Raw genomic sequence first — 19231 nt, forward strand, 5'->3', positions numbered from 1 at the left:
ACGCCAAGCTGCAAAGGTGTGGCATGGCCAAAAGGCATTTTGTCACCAAAGGAACTCTGAAAGGGCTGAATACAGAAATCCCTGGTAAAAAAAAAAAAAGGCGTCACTGGGGACACGTCTACAGTAGTGAGGTCCCAGAAGAGCTGAGGCCCCACACAAAGGCTGCTGGGGATCACTCCGGCACGGCGGAAGAGTTTGCAATGATTTCTGTCCCCGCTCTAACACCGAGATGCTTTTCTGGGGCCTAAGGTCTTCCCACCCTGTCCTTGAACCTTCCGTCCTGCCCTTTTGTCTGTTCAACTGCATTTGGGTCAGGAAATGTCTTTCACTGTAACGTTTATATTCTGCTGAACCTAACCTGCAGGAGGATATCTCTAAAATTTGGTGAGAAAACTAAAAAAAAATAAAACACATGATTGGAGGAACTCACAAGCCCAGTCACAAACCAAAACTGGTTTAACAGGAGAGTTAGGTGGCATCCTATGGACAGTAAATATCTTCCTCAAATGTTTATAAACAACGGGGAGTGGAAACCCCAATGTTTTGTAGATTACTGTGTTTGTGAAAACAAAAACAAAACGCAGGCTTTGCAGTAAACACTAGACAAAATAAATAGTCTGAACAGTAACGTGTCCTCAAATCAAGAGAGTTCAGCAAAAGTGAAAGATTTTTGTTCCGGTTAAACAGAATTTATAATCCTTGGGACATATGTGAACCTTCACCTAACATTCCTTTTTCAAGAATAATACAGCATCTCTCAATAGAGGCAATGCCTTTTTTCCTATCCCCTCATTTTATCTCTGTAACTAAAGCTTTTCTTTTGTTGTGCTAATGATTTTATCAATAATTTATGATTATTTATTTTAATACACTAATCACATTCATCATTAATATTAGGCCAGGGTGAAACGTATTCTATTTCAAAGGTGTTTTTCATGGCAGAGAGTAATTTAGCAAAGCTGAAATATTTTTCCCAAAAACATTTGTAGCGGTTTTGCTGATTTTTCAGTGGAATTTATCAAAGTGCTTTTAGTTACATTGGGTAGTGAAAATGAAACAGCCTGTCTTCACCGAAATACGTCTTTCTGATTTCTCTGAATGAAACCTTTTTGAGATGATCGCTGCAGTTTTCCTCGAAGGAAGCATTACAGAAATTTCTTTTCATGCTGAGATGCTAAATTTGCCCTTCTTGTCCGTTCTAAATGAAAATGAATTTTAACAGGTAGGAATTTCCTATAGAGTTAACATTTTAATTTCAGCAATATGGTACTTCTGTGACTAATGATAATTAAATTCAACTGCTCCTTAGAGCGCCAGCCCTGCACAAGTACCTGTTGTATTAGCTGTTGCTTAAAGATAGCACAGCCTCCCAGGGGTTCTTATCTCATCCGAAAACTCCCCAGCAGTACCCCAGATGAAAAATCAGATGAGCATCTCCCCGTGGTCGTTCTCCGTTCCACCCTTTCTGGCTTGAGGGGGAAATTTATGAGGCTGTTTTTATTCGGTTTCTCGCGTCTATCTGCGAGATACGTTCATACCAGCTAAAGCGAGTTCGAAGACGCGCTCCCTGCTTTGGGAACGGAAAGTGAGAAGGTGTTTTGGAGTCCTTCATGCCTGTATGATTTTGCCCCTCGGTCACAGATGGGTCTTCAAGCTTTCTCCCTCTGAAACACCCAAATTTGGCTGTCGGGGTGGCTGATTTCACGGGGCCGCTCAGAGTCGTCACCCCAGGCTTTGGCCGGTCTTCTTGACCGTGGGCCCAGGCTACAAAGTGCCTTCAAATTTTGGACCAAGGCCGTGAGAAGAGCAGTGGGAAAAAATAGGTGTTGCCATTATTTTCCCATAGCATGTGGAAATGATGATGGCCAGTTAAAAATCACCACGTTTTCCTCTTAGGTAGGAGAAACTGAAGCGCAGAAGTGTGTGTGTGGTTACACGTCGAGCACTGCAACTCCTTTTGACTTCACATACTTTCCCCTTATTTCTAATTAACGTGTTGAGGAATTTTAAAATGTAATAAACATTATTTCTAAACAACCAGAAAGTAAAGCTTGCTTATTTCTGGTTTGATGTAAACATTTATAGCACAGCTCCATCCTTAAACAGTTAATCTTATAGCAACCTATTAAAATAAAATGAATTGTGTTATAATTCATCCTAAAGCAACCTCAGGGTTAGTGTATCAGGTAACTCCTGCTTTTGCGGTCCTCATGACATTTTTAATCAAATTCAGCTGTAATTGCTGGAGCATACACATGCCTCTTTTAATACTCTGCCTGCATTTGGGACTCACATGAGTCTGTTTTCTCTTAACGTATCTAATAAATAGAAAACATGAAAAGAACACATTTTGCAGGACTCTGAGCTTTTTTTCCACCATTTCATTTGTTCTAGCAATTGTCCGACAGCCTTATGAGCATCGAGCACTTGTCAGGTTTCCCCCCCCCACACCTCCTTGGATAAAATTCTCTGTGGGTTTTAAGTCACTGTTTGTGTTGCTAGCACCCTGTTAAAGGGGGCACGGGCAAGAGCAGCTGCCACGGGAGCCAACTGGAAGCGCCTGTGTGTGTGAGAGAGAGCAGGATTTCACAGGCATCTTTAAAAAATCACTGCCGGTGATGAATGTTGAAATGTTGCTTACATACAAGTCACCTAGGGTTTGTTGATGAAAACTTGAAATGTCATGTCTGCGTTGGAGCTATTTGTGTAAACAAAACTTCTGTAACTTTCTCTGGTCAGGAGTGAGGGGGAGTGATTTCTTTTTTTTTTTTCCTTTTTTTTTTTCTTTTTTTTTTTTTTTTGTGTCTCCAATGCTACAGCTGTTTCCAATTTGCCAGCAATTTTCTTTTGGGCTAGTAAAGCTCCCAAGATGACTGCAACTAGCCACATGGGTTTCTCGGCTCGGCTGTGGGGTTTGATTACAAGGGGTAGCAAACCCAGCTCAGGATTCAGGGGCAAGCGTTTCCCCTGAACTTGTAAGTGCTTTATATCCCAACTTTTTGTTAACGCCGACCTTTAAAGTTTATTTCATTGCAGCTTATTGGGTGCGTGTGCTCAGTGGTCCCTGTCAGAGCCAGGCTGAGATTTTTTGGGCACGTTTGCCTCAGCTACGTGTTTTGTGTAATTCACACGTGGAAACGTGAGAAAAGAATGAAAAATGACTTTGAAATGTGATCTGATTCGGTCACCGGCTCGCTCGGTTGTGAGTGTGCAGACAGAGTTGTTCGCATCCCCACAGAATAATGCAATCGATTAAGGCTCGCAAGCAGCATTTTTAACCCCAGTGTACGAGATTTTTTTTTAAAAAGCCATTTAAAAATGACAACACTGTTTTTTTTTTTCCTTCCCCCACAAGTCTCTCCTGTAGTTTTGATTTATTTATTTTTTTTCCTTCCAAGGGAAGTTATCTTTCCGAGATCTTCCTCCTAAAATCCCTGTCACTTTACCTTTCCTAGGGAACTCTCCCTCTTAACACAAACAACAACAATAACAATAACAACGAAGAATCTGAAGAATTTCTATATTAAAAAGTTGCTCTGGCGAGGTCCCTGGTCCCTGGGTACAGGTCTGAGTCTGTTTTCCTTGGAAATTGGGAGGAATGCTAAACCCTTCGTCTACCAGCGAGTAAATTGTGTGCGGAGCTCTAGGCACGGCTCCCAAGTTGCCCTTTCACCCCTTCACTTTATATGTTCCTCTTATTAAGGAGAAAAATGTTTCAATATGTTGGAATTTGGGGCAAAGCCGGGAAGGAGAGAAAGAGAATAGAGAGTGGGAGAACATTTTCCAAATAGTTTTGGTAACCCTTCTGAGGGTTACATTTAAAATTGATGTCGTCCTAAAATCCCTGGAAGTTTTTTCCCCAGGTTAATGCAAAATATTATCTGCGAACCCTTCGGAGATGACAACATGCACCAGAAACCCTGACCCCCTTGGGGAAAATAAGTATCCCTGCACGAAAGATGCCTTTCCTTTCCCTCCCCAAATGCGTTACTGTTCGGTAGAGTATTCTTAAATCGTTAAAAGGATCTGGAGGTTTCGGCTTGCAGAGAGAAAAGCTGAATTCTTGATCCAATACTTTCGAGACGACTTCATCTGGCTTTTCCAGCCCTGTGCATCTGCAGCGTCGGCTGTAATATTTTCAGTTCTGCTTCAGGGGGAAATGGGTTAACTGTTTTCAAGGTAAGAGTCAGGGAAAAAAAGCTCAAAGTTAAGGAACGATGATTTAAAAACGGATATTTGAAACTTCCTTCTTTAAAAAGGGGATTTAAAGTAGCACTTGAGCTCCACTCAGCGTCTCTTTTCGGCTTGACTCCTAAGCAATATTTTTTTAAGAAAGTTGTGATTTTTTTTTTTTTTTCCTCCTTCTTTAAAGTTGCGAGTAGCGCCAGGCGGGCTCATTGGGCGAAGATGTCACATAGCCATGATTAATCTGAGGGAGCAGCTGAAATATTGATAAGGGGGAAAACGGAAATCAAATGAAAAGTCGAGGGCATAGAAGAGAGGGAAAGGAAAGCACGTCCCGGAGCTGCGAGCATTACAGAAGCCCCCTGAGGAAATGCCTGGTTGATGCAGCCTGTCTGGATGGGCTGGGAGTTTTAACTTCAGCGCTGCTTTGGATCTGAGAAGTTTAATCTCTCCTCTTTGCAAAACTGCAGCGGCAGGGTAGTAATCCAGACCTGGTGGGGAGTTTTATTTATTTTTTTAATTTTTTTTTTTTTTTTGTCTCAACCTGGATCTTTACAAACTGGTCTGCCACTGGTTGAGGGGAAAGGGTATAAAAGGTGAGTCACTTAAATAATAGTAATAAGAATAAGCAAGAGGCGAATCTAAAAAGCGGTTTAAGAGGCCTTTTATTATTGCGACTGATGCTGGCAGGGCGATACGATTGGTAAATAATCCACAGCAGACTTCTTAAAACCGGCTCCAGATATGCAGATGTATTTATTTATATGGAGAGGGAGGTAAGCGGGGGTGTGGGGAGCGCTAATTGGAGGTAAAGAAGGGAGCAGGGGAAACCGAGATGTGAATCCTTGACCCCAGAATATTAACTGGCTAAGCAAAATTACCTTGTCCCTCAACTCCGTCTACCCCCACCCCCCGTTGCAAGTTCAGAAGCGAAAGAAACTGGAATGTGTTAGGAGGGAGGACGACAGAAAGAAAGAAAGAAAAAAAAAGAATTGTACTTATCAGAAACACATTGTCGATTTTATAATCGGTTGCCCTCCTGTGCCAGCTGGCTGCGTAATAAATGCTTTAAAAATCAATAAAAGGAGGGGGGGGTACGTGCAGATAGCGAACTTCTATTTTCCAGAGTTTTGGGCTGTGGGCTTTTTTTTTTTTTTTTTTTGCTTTCTTTCTCTATTTCTTTTTTTTTTTTTTTTTTTTTAAATCAGCAGACGTTTCAAAGCAAGGCTTTGGGGGCACGGAGGGAGGTGTTTCCCCGGCTGGGGGCGAGGAAGGGCGCTGAGCCCTTCGCCGGGTGGCAGCTACCGAGATTCGGGAGCAGGCAGCTCCGGCACGGGCTCCTTCATTAATCAAACCAAGGCTATTTCGTGATTAACCAGCGCTGTCTGGGTTCTATTAGATCCGGACGGACTGAACTAGCTGCCAGGTTAGGACCCCACAGCTTTTCCTGAAGAGCTTGCAGGGGAAAAGAAAAAAAAAAAACCCTCCACTTGTGCGCAACTCTTTACGCATATTTCTGATTCTGTAGTAGAATTTTCCTGTAGTAAATTCTGAGTGTTGAGACTTTTTTTCCTTCCCACTCCGGGAAAATGAGGCCGTCAGAAGAGGATCTGCATGCGAAAGGCGGGGGGGAGGCTCGTGCTTCTTAACGACGCACTAATTACAGTAAGCTAATTGCTTTCTGGCCCTTTCCAAAGGGGCTGAAGATAAAAGCGGAGCGGGTAGGAAAAAATAGCGGTCGGATATTTTAGTGACTGCAGATTTATTTTCCCACACACCATTACATTTTTCACGTTCGTTGTTCATCTCCGCATCTCTGTAGTGATGACTTGAGGGGGGAAGAGGCAAAAAAAAAAAAACCCAAAACAACCAAAACCCTGTTCATCAGGAGTTCATCAAGTCTTTAGAAGTAGAGAAAAACAGATTGATGGAAGCCTGAGATAAAGCACCGCTGTGTTTGCGCTGTCCTAAGTGGAAGATTGACAGCCCTGGGGGGGTTTATTGCTGTTTGGAACGATACTTCCGCTCGCAATTTTTATCTTTTTTTTTTTTTTTTTTAATTTATTGTTTAATTATTATTGGTGGAAAAGGCTCTTTAAATCAACGGAGGCCGGCAGGCTAATGGCTGGGAATGGTTTCAGTGAGCCAGGGAAGGCAACTGCCCTTCATTTAGTCAAGTGAAACCCTTGGATACAAGTCAATAGGGTTAACTAGTCTCGACATGAAAACATGAGTATTTCAGCTGGCTTTTAATTGTTGGCTAAGAAATTCCGTTAATCAAATGTCAAACATTTCCCTCTGCTCTGGTCAAAAGTGAAGAAGGCTCTCTTTTTTTTTTTTTTTTTTTTTTTTTTTTTTTTCCTGAGGAGGGGGAGGGAATCCAAAAGCAAAACCACATCGTTGTTGAAGCATAGAAATAAAACCCTGCTTTATGAAGTCCTGTCTATTAATTGACTTTTAGTTACTGTCATGGATGTTTTTCTGTGCTATTTAAAGGGTACGCTTAAACGCTTAATCACTTCTAATTAAATGTTATTACTAATCTTGCTTTTTAAACAATGCTTTGTTTCTTTACTTTTCTACAATATATATTTTTTCTTTACTTTTCTGTATTTATTTATTTATTTATTTATTTCAGGTCGATTTTAGGACCTTTAAATATATCTATCAAACAAGTAAGGATGTTTCAGACTGTACCAGACACTTCGTCTTACGTCAAGGTAAGACATGACAGCATCTTTAAACAGGTAATGTCAAAAATTCCAATCCTCCAAAATTCACAATCATTTGTATTAGTTGAAAATCTCATTCCCATTTTCACTGCGTTTAGCAGGAAAAAATCCTTCTACCTTTGGTGGGAGAGGGGTTAGAGTCTTAACTATCACAGTTACCGTGCTGGAATTATGCAGGGTTGAATCAAAAGTTGTATCGCCAGAGACCAACAGTATGTTAACATGGCCTTGTATTTTGTAAAGCGTCGATGCTCGGTTTGGTGGGTTACCCTATAACTGCTATTACAGTGAGGGTGTCCTGAATTACATTATAGCAGTGGTTTGTTGCTCTGAAACAAATATGATAGTGGTGGTGTGCTACCAATGTTGTATCATAGTGGTTTCTTAAATTGGCTTCCAATTTTCTGATTTCCTAGATACCATTGAGTCCTGAACCAGAGCTAAATTTCCTTTAATATTCCTCTGCTTCTCTGCTGCGCCAACTGCTGAATTCAATACGCCAGATGATACGTGTAGTTATGGGTTTTGAAAGGTACATTTCAAAATGGGTTTAGAGGGGGAAAAAAAATATTTAATGAGTTAAACCAAAACATCTCTTTCAGTTACTGAAGAAATGGATTGTCACACCAGGCAATGCTGTGTAATAGTGGGATTTCTTTCACAGTGTTACTTATGGTTTTCCTTGAGCAGGAGGCAAACTGACTTCAGTTGATTTTATTGATGATGGCTAATGCCAGACGCTACTAGATCTTGCGCTCTAAATAGTTGTTTGTATATAATTTTTTTAAGTTAAAAAAAAAAAAGGATCTTAGAATGTATTTTGATCGACCACTTCAGCCTCTTTGTTTTTCATAAGATTCAAACAAATACCGAAGAAGGGTTGGTACAGCCTTGTCCCTTTATAACTCAATTGAGTACTATATTATATTTGACATAATATAGGGTTTTTTCCACAACAGTTCCCAAGAATGTAAATAAACCAAGCCTGGGACATCTGGGTTACACGTTTAAGGCAAACCCTGCATGCAACAGCACTTAGGGAAAATCTAAAACACAAGCCTCTTCTCTCCCAGGCTGAAGAAACACAGAAGGGTGTTAACTAGAGCTGGGTGGATAATTTGTAATGAATAATTTATTACAGAAATTTCATGTGTGTGTCTTTTTTTTTTTTTTTTTTTCCTTCCCCCCCCCTGCTTAGTCAATTATCCATGCGCCAGTTGTGATTTTCATGTACATACATGTTATTGGAAACGATTCACTGAATGATTTCTGTATACAATCCCTAGGCTATGGCTCATTTTGCGGGCAGCTTGTGAGGACTATTAGCATTTGAAGCGCAAGGTCGGTGGGATGACTCCCAGCTCAGGTGGCATTACTTATATTCCCTGATTGGGTGAATTTGTGTGCCTTTCTGGACCAGCTTTCCGGAACAAATCCATCCAGGAATGGTCAAGACTCCACATCCAATTGATATACCCCAAAACACACTCGTAGCTCAGTGTTTCAGGGATTGCTGGTGATTTAATTTTGCTTACTGAACTCGTATAGCTTTGGACCAGATTCTGTAAGAATAGAAACTCTGTGGAAAACAATGAAATTCAAGTCTTGGGAAAGCAAATTCACTCAAAGTTTAAGTTAAAAGCATGTTAGGCAGTCTGTGCCCAGCTTTAGCATTAATTTCTCTTTGGAGTTGCTGTATGTGGGAAATGATCTGAGATGTGTTCTGTTTACAATGAAGAGATGAAGGCCCTTTGACATCCTATATTACGGTATCATTGCCTTTTGTTGTGAGGCTAGATCCAGCTGCCTCTCCAGTTAGCAGCAAAATTCCTTTTGAATTAAGTGGAACCAAGATCCAGGCCTAAATAATTCAGCATTCCAGCGGGACTGAGCGAGTCTGTCCGTAACTGCGTCGGGATAGCCTTCTCATTAAGTACAGTCCTGCAGGCAAAGTGCTTGGACAACGTTCTCTTCACATAAGTTTGGGTTTTATCCACCAGGAAGAACTCCTCAGGCTGGACTTACATCCAGCGTTTCAGTGGTGGAGGGATAAGTGAGCTGTGTGATGCTGGACTCTCTGCCTTTTTATTACCACCCTTCGTCGTCAGCTGCCGTTATTTTGGGCAAGGACCTTGTCTTTGGTGTTTTGTCTGTACAGCTTCATTCACACCAGCGTCACTGGGGAAATGACTTGTTCCTGTGCTTAAAAAAACTCACCAGGATTTTGACAGCAGTCTCTTAGGACTGATCCGAAGTCCTCTGAAGACAAAGGAAATGTCTCCCATTGACTCTTAAAAGTTTGAAGTTGGGCAGGTCAGTACCAGTGGTGCAAAACAGTGCATGGGTAGGTCATTCAGATCAGTGAGGCTGTTCTTAAAAGTAGGAACATGCTTAAATTCGGGAGGTTCAGAGCCTTGAGCACAGAGGTTAGATCAGTCTCTGGCCCCTCTGAGTTTGGTGACAGTTTCCACTGATTCAAACGCATCCAAGGCTGACAGAGCGCTGTTGATGGTGACTGGCTTATTTGTAGAAGATGTGGGATGGACTAACGACCCAGGCAGATAGTTGGGAAACGTGGGTATGAATCCAAGCCCTGATGGGGTGGGCTTAGTCCTCCTGGGCAGGACACTTTGACTCTGTTCCTCCGTTTCTCTGTCCTTAAAGTGTGGATGAAAGTGCTGTGTAAGAACAAGGCGCTGTTCAGGTTTGGAGAGCACCTGCCTTCCCTTTCCTGCTTCCCCACACTGGTCTTTGAGGACTTCCCAAGTTGTGGTGAGCGAGAAGATTGAAAAGCAGGAGGTTGAGTTCTAATTCCTCTCTCTTCCTAGGTCTTTTTTTTTTTCATTATTTTCTTTCATGTCATTCCTTCTCCAGAAAAACTTCTTTGCTTGTCTTGTGGGAGGGAGAAGTACTTTATTTATTGCTTTTGTGGGATCTCGGATGATGGTGTGTACAGTACCCCCGTTACCCAGCAGAAAAAGCAGAATTGGAATCAGTGTACTATAAATCCTCTTCAACAAATGAATCACGTATATAAACTCGGTTTATTTGTGCCTTGTGCAGAAAAATGCCTCATCTCTGTATGTTGTAACCGAGAGGGGGTTGCTGGCAGGGTATTCCACGAAAGCTCCCAGGAGGAATAAAGTTGCTGTCATACCCCTGGGGTACAGAATGGCCTATGACCACCTTCAGGCCAGCCTGGTTTTCTTACCGTGGCTTTCAAAATGCAGAAGGGGAGGGGTGGGGCTAGGTAGCTGGAGGAGGAAGAGGAGGATTTCGCTTTTCAGCATGGTTTGTTTGAACGAGGATGGTTTATGTTGAGACATTCTGGTAAAGTTCAGCTTCTCGGTGTTGTAACCTTGACTTACATCACAACCACATACGATGCACGGATCTGTATCTAGAGCACTTTTGAGAGATCCTGTGTAACCTCATGACAGGACTACCCATTCTGTCTTGTGCGGGCCTTAACGTGATGGAGGGGTAGGGAACCATAAATGGGAAAAATAATTTTGATCCTCACTGGTTTATTCTACATAATTGAGAAAATATTTCTATTCCTTATACCACTATGAGATGTACTGATCTGCAAGTACTTAATAATTTACAGTATATCAGGCGGTGCTAATCTCATCGAAACACGAGTATTTGACTTTAGAGAATTAAACATGTAATATAATTGGGAAATTAAATTTTAAAAGACGGCACTGGAATCCTGACTGTGGGGTTATGGAAAGAATTAGGGCTATAAGCAAAGCAACATGACCTCTGAGTACTGAATTTTTAATTATTACCATTGCCACAAGCTGCGCTGGGCCACAGCGGTCTTCGCTCCCTTTCTGCACTGCCAGTTTGCGGTTTAATGTGTGTGTAACGGCGGTACAAGAATAATTTTGGGGATGTGCTGTTTGCCCGCGCTTTCCTTACGCCCTTCGGCAACCTCCAAAGGTTTATGTCTTCTACTCTCACTCCCCTCCTCGCACGAGAAAATCGTTGCTTCTGCTTTCAGTTCCCCAGCTTGTAAACGCAGGTCCTGCCCTGCCCTCCCTGAAGATCTTGGGGCTCTGCTGAGCCTCCCAGGGCCGGGATGAACCCCCCTTCTCCTGGAGCCCCTTTTCCAGGTGCCAGCCCTGCCAGCTTGAGGCAGGACCCGCTGGGTACAGTCCCTTGGCCTGTGCAGGAGAAGAAGTCGAAGGAGAGGGCGGTGATGCTCCCCGTCACACGGGAGCGGGTATCCTGGCATCACCCCTGCTTTTCCTCTCCTTTCCTCTGCTGCGCCTGGGGATGGTATTTAAAAAGGGCTCCCGAGGGGGGAACGTTTCAGACAGGTCCCCAGAAACACCTCGCGTAATGTGTTGGGATGCCCTGGACCGCCACAGTTTTGGGGAACACCCACAAAGCAACTGCCTGCTCCCCTTCGCCAGCTTGTGCGGAAAATGGTCTCCAGGCTAGACCTTGGAACGGGTACGAAGATGGACTTTCCTCCAGGAAGGAACCACCATGCGAGCGTGGGACTCCTCGCTTTAAAAATGGATTTCATGCAGCCATAACGTTTGTGGGACCATACAAAGAAGCATATTCATGGAGGCAAAATAGTCCGGGTGGCTGGAAACAATATTTGGTTTGTTCTTGCTTTCACTCTGCCTGGAAAGTTTACAGAAGCCCTAAAGAGAGAGGGGTTTAAATTTTTTTTTTTTTTTTTTTAAAGGACAAAACAGTGAGATTTTCTTTGGAGCAGGCAATAGGAAGGCTGACATGAACACATTACCTTTCCCGCTGAACAGTAGCAGCCAGAGGCTACTCGGGGACAGGCTGCAAGGAAAGAACATCCCATAATTTCATTTTTTTTTTTTTACGTGAGAAATCTGGCAGTAGGGACGGTGCCTGATGAACCAACGGAGGCGAAGGCGCTGCCGAGGGACCTGTGCACCGGTCATCCCACAGGTGCTGAGGGATGCGTGGATGCTGGGAATGCGGCTGTGCGGAGCAGAAATCTGCACCACGCTCTTAAAAACTGCTGGAGAGCCTTAGCCTGGCAGAAATGGGAAAAACAAAGCCTTCAGGGACTGGTTTTCCCCCAGTTCAGGTAGCGTTATTCCTGCAGAGAGCATCCTCTAGCGCATCATCCGCTTTTGCCTCTTTTCTTTTTTTTTTTTCTTTTTCTTTTTTTTTTTTTTTTTTCCTTCCCAGTTCCTCCCACCTGGGCTCGGGAGGAGGGGACCAGGCACCCCCCGAGAAGATGGGAATTGCAGCAGCTTTGTCGGGAGGGGCAGAAGCTGCCGTCAGCTCTTAGAGCTCTTACGTCATTCTCACCCTTTGTGATGTTTAATCTACGTGTACACCGAATCGTTCTCTTTTTTTTTTTTCCTTTTCTTTTCTTTCTTTCTTTTTTACTTATTTTTTTGACGCTCATTTCTTGAGGTCGGAACGCTGCTAAGTTGTTAGATTTTAGCAAGTCGCTGATTAATGCCTTATGACAACTTGGTGCTTAAGGATTTAGTTCTTCTTCGCACCTACCTCTCTCTTTTAAACAGAAAAATCCTTTTCCATTTCCCGGTGTCCTGCGAATCCCGCCTGACTTTTTTTTTTTATTTTTTTTTTTTCCTCCCGTGCTTAACCTCAGCGCTGCGTGGGGAAGGGCTGGCATTGTTCTTTCCCCTTTTTTACCTCCAAGACGCGGTTTGAATTTAGGTGGAAAAGGTGGGAGAAACGTTGTTCGTCTCCTGGAAATGTAGGATGTTGGAGCTTTCTAAAATAAACCAGGCTCTCGGGCACAAGGGACAAGTGTTGTGGTTTTTTTTTGGTTTTTTTTTTTTTTTTCAGTGACTCCCGCCTTCAGACAGCAACAATTCAAGCAACCAACCCCCCTTCCCACCTCTGCGACCTCCTCATGGCTCCATTCTTTGACAATTTACAGAAAAAAAAAGTCCCCCACCAATACGCCGGATCCAGGGAATTTAGTATTCCAGCCTTTCCTATGCTCTCCCAGCCCTGTGTTTAGAAAGAGAGGAGGTGTGGAGGGAAAGGGGAGCAAAAAGAGAAGAAAAAGCAAGTGACTGCTAAGGGGGAAAAATGCTTTAAATCTTTCCTGCAAATCTCCAAATATATGAAGTCTGAGGGAACAAATTCAAAGCAGGCACGGACGCCTGAAGAGAAGTTAGAGAGAAATATTCTGTTCCATTCAAGCGCATCAAGGGTCTAGCTGAAGTCTTGTTTGGCTAAGGTCAGACGAGACTGGGTTCTCCAATAAAAATAAATCTCAAATTAATTATGGCCTCAAGCGAGGGGCCAGACATTTGGAGCTAGTGCACTGCAGTCTGTTTTTTTGGCCTTCGGTATTTTTGTTGGTTTTTTTTTTTTTTTTTCTGCCTTAGCTTTTCAATAATTGCGGGATGGGGGAGGAAGGGAGGGCGGGGGCTGTTTTATTGGGACATGGAGCTCAAATAAAACCAGCCAGGACACTGCTCACCCCGCTCTTCGCCTAATTGCGATGCAGCTTCAAAGCTACTGCATCTTCTCCACACGACTTTTAAACCATTATGTTTTATTTAGTACTGATTAGCAGCGAATAACTTTCCGGCTTCAAGTTCCCAAATCCCATGGGCTGTTGCTGTAGACCAAGAGGTAGGAGGGACCCGATTCTTCAGTCGTGGGGCTGGAAAACTCTACTGATTCCTTTTTATTGCTCTAGCTGAAGAGCAGAGGTTTGCCCAATTAGCTTAGTTTAGAATTGGGATTCGTTTCTGGGGATCAAATCCCAGGGCTGTAGTTTGGGCTTTTTGCTTGTAAGAATGTGGGTTTAGAAAATAAACAAAACACGTTGCGTTTTTCATTCTGCAACCGAGTCCGTGCCAGAGGAAACTCAGACCCGGAAATTTTAAACATTCGCTGAAGTTGGTGGAGATTTTCCCTCTAGTAAAGACTGGAGCAGAATAAACCCTGGCCTGCAAATACAGCTCGGGGCAAAGAATTGCGGTAAATATTGCAAATACCTTTGCAGAGGATGGAATATATAGAAATTTATATATATATATATAATATACACACACAATGTACCTAGCGCAAGGTATGCCAATAGCTGTATAGAGAAAGCTACCTTAAAAAAAAAAAAAAAAGAGGACACCACAGCTCGTGGGAAAAGCGATAAAGTCGGGGCGGGGCTGCTGGTTTTGGGGCTCCCCTCCCCGATTTACCGCCTCTCTCAAAGCGAGAGTCCCAGGCTGGGGCTTAACGAGAGCTCAGCTGATGCTCTTCGGGTAAGAGAGGGGGAAACAAGGCGAATCCTTTTCCCATCCTCCGAAAAGAATAATTGTAACCTGCAGCTGGGGCCCGGGAAGGTTTTCATTATGTTTATTCCTACAGAATAACTAGACGGTTTTAATTACGAAGTGACGACCACTAATCCCGCGTGAATTACGGACAGAAAATCCGTATCTTGGAAGTTCTGTAGTCCCGCGAAGGACTGGCATTGAACTACACCGAGGGGTTAACTCCTTTGATACTGGAAATAGTGAAATAGCTCTGGGCCGAGTTCCCCACAGCGGGTCTTTACTAATTTCGACCGGATTACGCCCAAACCGGCGTTTTCACCTCTCTCCGTGAGGCTGCAGTCGGTGTAACCCAATTACAAGGACGAAGAGAAGAGGTGGGGACATGCCAAGCGCTTGAGATCAATATTGAACTAATTAAAAACTTGGGTCGAGAATTTCGTTTCATTCATAAGCAGAGTGAAAAAAAAAAAAAAAAAAGGAGTAACCGATTTCTACCAGCCTGTCCCAATGTAAGCATTTGAAATCTTCCGTGGTTGCCAAGATCAAATGATTTTCCAGATGTCTGGTGGTAACCACATTAAACAGATGATCATTCCTTCACTGTATATACATGTGCGTCCCAAAATCGAGCATCAGATAAAAAATCGCGCGCATTGATCAGCACCGCTTTCCCCTGCCTGCCTCTGCTCCCTTCCTCCCAAACAGTTAAACACCCAAAGTCACTGAACAATCACCTAAGGATGATTCAGAGCTTGGCGCAAGGAGTTTATGAATATTCCAGCCTTTTCCAAAAAGTCTGAGATAACTTCAAGGGTGTTGGGGTTTTGTTTTTATTATTATTATTTAGAGAGGGAGAAAAAAAAAAAAAGAAAGATGAAGCAAAGGTTCTATTGTTACATTATTTGGGAGAAAACCAGTAGATTGTTCAGCTTGACTGTTACAATGCTTAACAACTTCGCTCATTACCTTATCTCTCGGGCTTTTGGCAATTCTTATTTTAGACCAAACACAAGGGGTAAAGCAGGGAACAACCCTGACGGACCCGACCTGACCCGAAGAGGCTTCGTTTCGAGCCATCCTCAGACATGCAAAATAACCCCCGGGGGTCCCGGTGCCCGTCTGGCAATAAAACGCGGAGCTGGGTTCCTAAAATATCTCTAGGTGGGCTGGAGCGGGGGCGGGGGGGTCTGTTTGACATCTTCGGGAGCGCTGCGGATGTCTTGTTTGTCCCGCAGATGGGAAAGGGTGTTTTGGAAACCTTGGGCTCTTCTCACCCAAACTGGGCAGGTTTTCAGGTGGTTTCTCCCTGCCGCTCCCAGCTCCCCGGCTCTCCCCCACCGCCAGCCCGTCCGAGACCCGTCGGTCAGGCAGCCGAAATCCGAAATGCTCTCTGAGGTCTGAGGATGACAGAAGCTCCTTCCAGGGTATTTTTCCCCCCCCCCCTTCCTTTCGCGGTTAAGATCCTCAGCCTGTCCTCTCCCTCACCCCCACCCCCGTCGTTTTTCGGGGTTGGTAGAAAGTGATGTCTAGAGAGGAAACCATTTGGGTTTTGAAAGGATGCGTTTCACTCTTCCCTTTAACCTCTTGCTTTTCTGGTTGCTGCAGCCTCCTGCCATGCGGTAACGCTGGAGGGGGAGTGGAGAAGAGAGTATTTGCGGCGGGGGGGTGGGGGGGTGGGTGGGGGGGAATAAAGAAAGAGTAATGAGGAAAGCAAAGGGTTAACCGTGATTTCTTTTAATTGAACTCCAGCTCTTGTGGCCCTAGGCAAGGGGGGACCTGACCCCGCTAGCAGCATCCAGATGTGCTGCTCTCCGGGGACCCCAGCGCAGACCCCTGGATTGTAAAGCAGACAGGGGGAGGACGGGGGCGGGTGGGGGGGGGCGGCAGGCGGTCGGGCTGTCCCCTCTGTGTGTGTCACCCCCCCTCCACCTCCTGCCTGCAGACGGCCTCAATCGCTGGCAAGCAGCAAACCCAAACCTCCAGGTCTGGTCACGTTCAGTCCCGTGTCTGCATCTGAACTCCAAAAATTGTAGCTGAATTGATGAGGCTAATTTCAGAGGAGGGGGGAGGGAGGGGAGGGAGGGGCGAGGGGGATCTACAGCTCTCTCCTGCCAGCTTCGGGCTCGGAGAAATGAAGTATTAATAAGGCATCTCTGCCGCAGCCGAGTAGAAACACTAGTGGCATTATTGCGTTTCCCTTTTGGAAGGGGCGGGTGCAGAATAACTTTGGATATCATTTTTATTTCTCCCCCCCTCCCCTCCCCGTGGTTGGACTAAAGACAGGGGGAAACAAAAAAAAAAAAGACTGGACACAACTGGCACTGGACAAGGTAATCCTCTCCACCCAGAGATCTGACGTGCGGGAGTGTCCTCCTGCCCTGACACTTTTCTTTCTCGGCTTCACCCTCCCTTTATTCCACCCTCTGCTCTTTTCCTCGGGCTGCAGCCGTTCGCAGAAGTGGGGAATAAAGGACGCCCAAAGCCTTGCATGATGTGTTCCGCTGGTAGCTGCTTGTTATTTTTGCGAGGGAGGGGATGGGGGGGGGGGGGGGGAAGCGGCTGAGCTGGACAGGCGGGTATTGTCTCCTTTCCTCGGGTCCTTTGGAGGGTTTCAGCTTTTCCGGGAAAAAAAAAGGAAAAAAAAAAGCGCGTTTCTTTTCTGGTGATCGCTCCCGTTTGAATGAAAGAGAGAATTGCAGGTCAGGGGCTCGCCAGGTCTAAAATGAGATTTGGAGGCTGGTAGTTGGGGTTTTGCAGTGCCCGTTCTGACACGGCATCCGGGAACGGAAAATTCAGCAGATCTGACAATTATTGTACATTTTGTTGTTAATTTTTAGCTTATAAGGTGTTTGGGTTCCCCGCCCCGTCTGAGTGGGGTTTTAACAGCGCAGCGAGAAACTTGCCCTGCGAGAGGAGGCAGGGGAAGGTACTCCCAGCCCCCGAGGTGAGAGGGATGGAAATCTCAGTATCCTTGATCCAGAGCCCCATCTCCCAGCCCTCGAGCTGACCGGGAGTGAAGGGAAGGGGTGAAAGTGGAAAAGAGCCTCCGCTTCCCCGCAGCCCCATTTCCAGCCTGTCTTTAATTGCTGGAGTCATTTGTCTTGCATTATCGCACTTACCGCTCATTTCTGGCAGGGACCGGACCCTCGTCTCACGCTCCTTGCTGGGAGGCGTGAAGGAGAGGGGCCGAAGTATGTTTTAAATAAGTTTTAATCGTCAAACTTAAAAAAAAAAAAATCTCTCTCTGCTTTTCCGCGACGGAATTGCATTTACGGTTTTCTCCCCTCAATTTTTGCCTGTGACTGGAAAACGCATTAATAAAAAAATCTGTGGGAAGAGACGGAAATTCAGTGAGTCAGGCTAAAGCTGCTCCAGCCAAAAGAAAAAAAAAAAAAAAATCGCCAAAACCATGTAAAACTAAACCGTGGGATGACACAGGGCGCTCGCTAACACGGTCTGGGGTGCAAGGCAAGGTTTGCGCTAGCGACAAACAAGAGCTGACAAGAGGTAGCTATTGTTCTGCCCCTTATCTAAATGGAGCAAATATCCTGTATGTAAAATATATATATTTTCATCGAGAAGGCAGGACCCGTGGAGAGACGAAAGTTTCCTCCTCGAGTGACTTCACTTCCCAAAATCAGCAGAAAAAAACGTTTCATCCGGTTCACTGTCTCTTTCTCGCTCTGCTGCAACAACCAAAGTTAAAAAAAGAGAGACAGAGAGAGAGGGAGGGAGGGAGAGGGAGAGAGGAGGAGAGGGGCTGCAGAGCGAAAAGCCAAACCGCTGCCAGGGCAGGGAGAAAAGCGAAAAGAGAGAGAAGGAGGGGAAAAAAAAAAAAAAAAAACAACTTCAGGAGGCTTCGGTTGCAGGCTAAACCGGGTCAATGTGTGGAATATTGCTGGTACCGGCTGGAAGTTATTCTAGATGGACGGCACTATTAAGGTAAGGGGGGCTGGGGGACCCCTCCTGCCGGGGGGGCGCTGGGAAGGGGCGCGGGGGCTGGGGTCCGGCTCCGTCCCTCCGCCCCGGAGCGGCCGGTCTCTCCTCCTCCTCCTCCTCCTTCTCCTCCTCCTCCTCCTCCGCCGCAGCGCGTCGGGACTCTCCCCTTCGCCTCCCCGGTGCTCGGTGGGGGGGGGGGGGGGAGCTTCGTACCCCGCTTGGCGAGGCGGTTTGGGGCCAGCACCCCTCGGAGGGGTCCCGGGAAAGGCACTGACAGCTGCCGCCCCCGGGGCTCGGGCCGGCGGAGGAGGGGGTGGGGGGGTGGCTCCGAGCTGGCCCCAGATGTGAGCCCCTGGCTCTGATTTTTCCTCGCCCGGCCCTGCTTGAAATGCGCCGCTGGTTCTGGTGGGTCGGCCGTGCGATTCCACCAGCAGGTTTTTTGGTTTGGTTTTTTTTTTTTTTTTTTTTGGTGGGGGTGGAGGGAGGGAGAGCGATTCGGAGGGCGGTTTGGAGGAGAAACATCACCCTAGCTTGGGGCGAGGCAGGGGGAAGGGGAAGCAAAGAGTGTGGCAAAAAAACCACGAACATAACCAACCTCTGGTGGCCTTGAGCAACCCAGGACGCTGCTGGGACTCGGAGAGCGGTTCCCCCTCCTTTCCCCCCATCCAACCGGCCGGTCCTTCAGATGACCCAGGCCTTTTCCGAGCCCTTTGAGCTGGCTCGCGCTGTTTCTCAGGGCCCAGGCAGCAGAGGGTTGGCTCTCTCGCTTTGGGGGGACCCTTGTGCGATTCTTACGGGTTCTTCTTGAGGGAGCCCTGTAGTACAGAAGCAGCTCGAACAGAAGAGCCTTCAAGCGAGAGACGCTGTGGGTGTGTTTGGGTTGGAGGATTTCGAAAGATGCCTATCGCCTGGGTGGGGTGTTGATCTCTTCTTAAAAGGCTTTTTTTTTTTTTTCTTTTTTTTTTTCTTTTTTTTTTTTTTTTTTTTGCTGACCTGGGGAGAAAGAAGCTGCAAACTGGCAGGAACTGAAACTTTCTCCCTTAGATTGCAGCTTGTGACAAGTGCGCTGTTTGAAAGGGTCTCAAAAAAAGGGGGAGGGAAGGA

General features: G+C 45.5%; 1 protein-coding gene and 1 long non-coding RNA gene across 8 annotated transcripts in view; one reads left to right on the forward strand and one right to left on the reverse strand.

Annotated features, from left to right (window-relative positions):
- The first annotated feature begins 4148 nt into the window (after positions 1-4148).
- FLI1 (Fli-1 proto-oncogene, ETS transcription factor) overlaps positions 4149-19231 on the forward strand; it is a 79858-nt gene continuing 64775 nt past the window's right edge. The window contains exons 1-2 of one of the 7 annotated variants that reach the window (XM_086766071.1): positions 4149-4179; positions 6824-6905. In XM_086766071.1, the coding sequence (XP_086622197.1) occupies positions 6867-6905 (39 nt within the window). In that variant the 5' untranslated portion in view covers positions 4149-4179; positions 6824-6866. Of the gene's footprint in view, positions 4180-4413; positions 4782-6823; positions 6933-15345; positions 15613-16444; positions 16519-17955; positions 18131-19231 lie in introns of those variants that run through there. The other 6 variants (XM_086766069.1, XM_086766068.1, XM_086766070.1 and 3 more) reach the window with 6 other exon arrangements.
- LOC147597865 (uncharacterized) lies at positions 15626-17371 on the reverse strand. Its single transcript, XR_015261030.1, has 2 exons — positions 17308-17371; positions 15626-16201 (listed from the first exon to the last, which is right to left on the reverse strand). It is a non-coding gene; the product is annotated as an uncharacterized LOC147597865 (long non-coding RNA).

The sequence above is a fragment of the Chlamydotis macqueenii genome, chromosome 24 (genome assembly GCF_036417535.1).
Source record: "Chlamydotis macqueenii isolate bChlMac1 chromosome 24, bChlMac1.mat, whole genome shotgun sequence".
Taxonomy (NCBI): Eukaryota; Metazoa; Chordata; class Aves; order Otidiformes; family Otididae; genus Chlamydotis; species Chlamydotis macqueenii.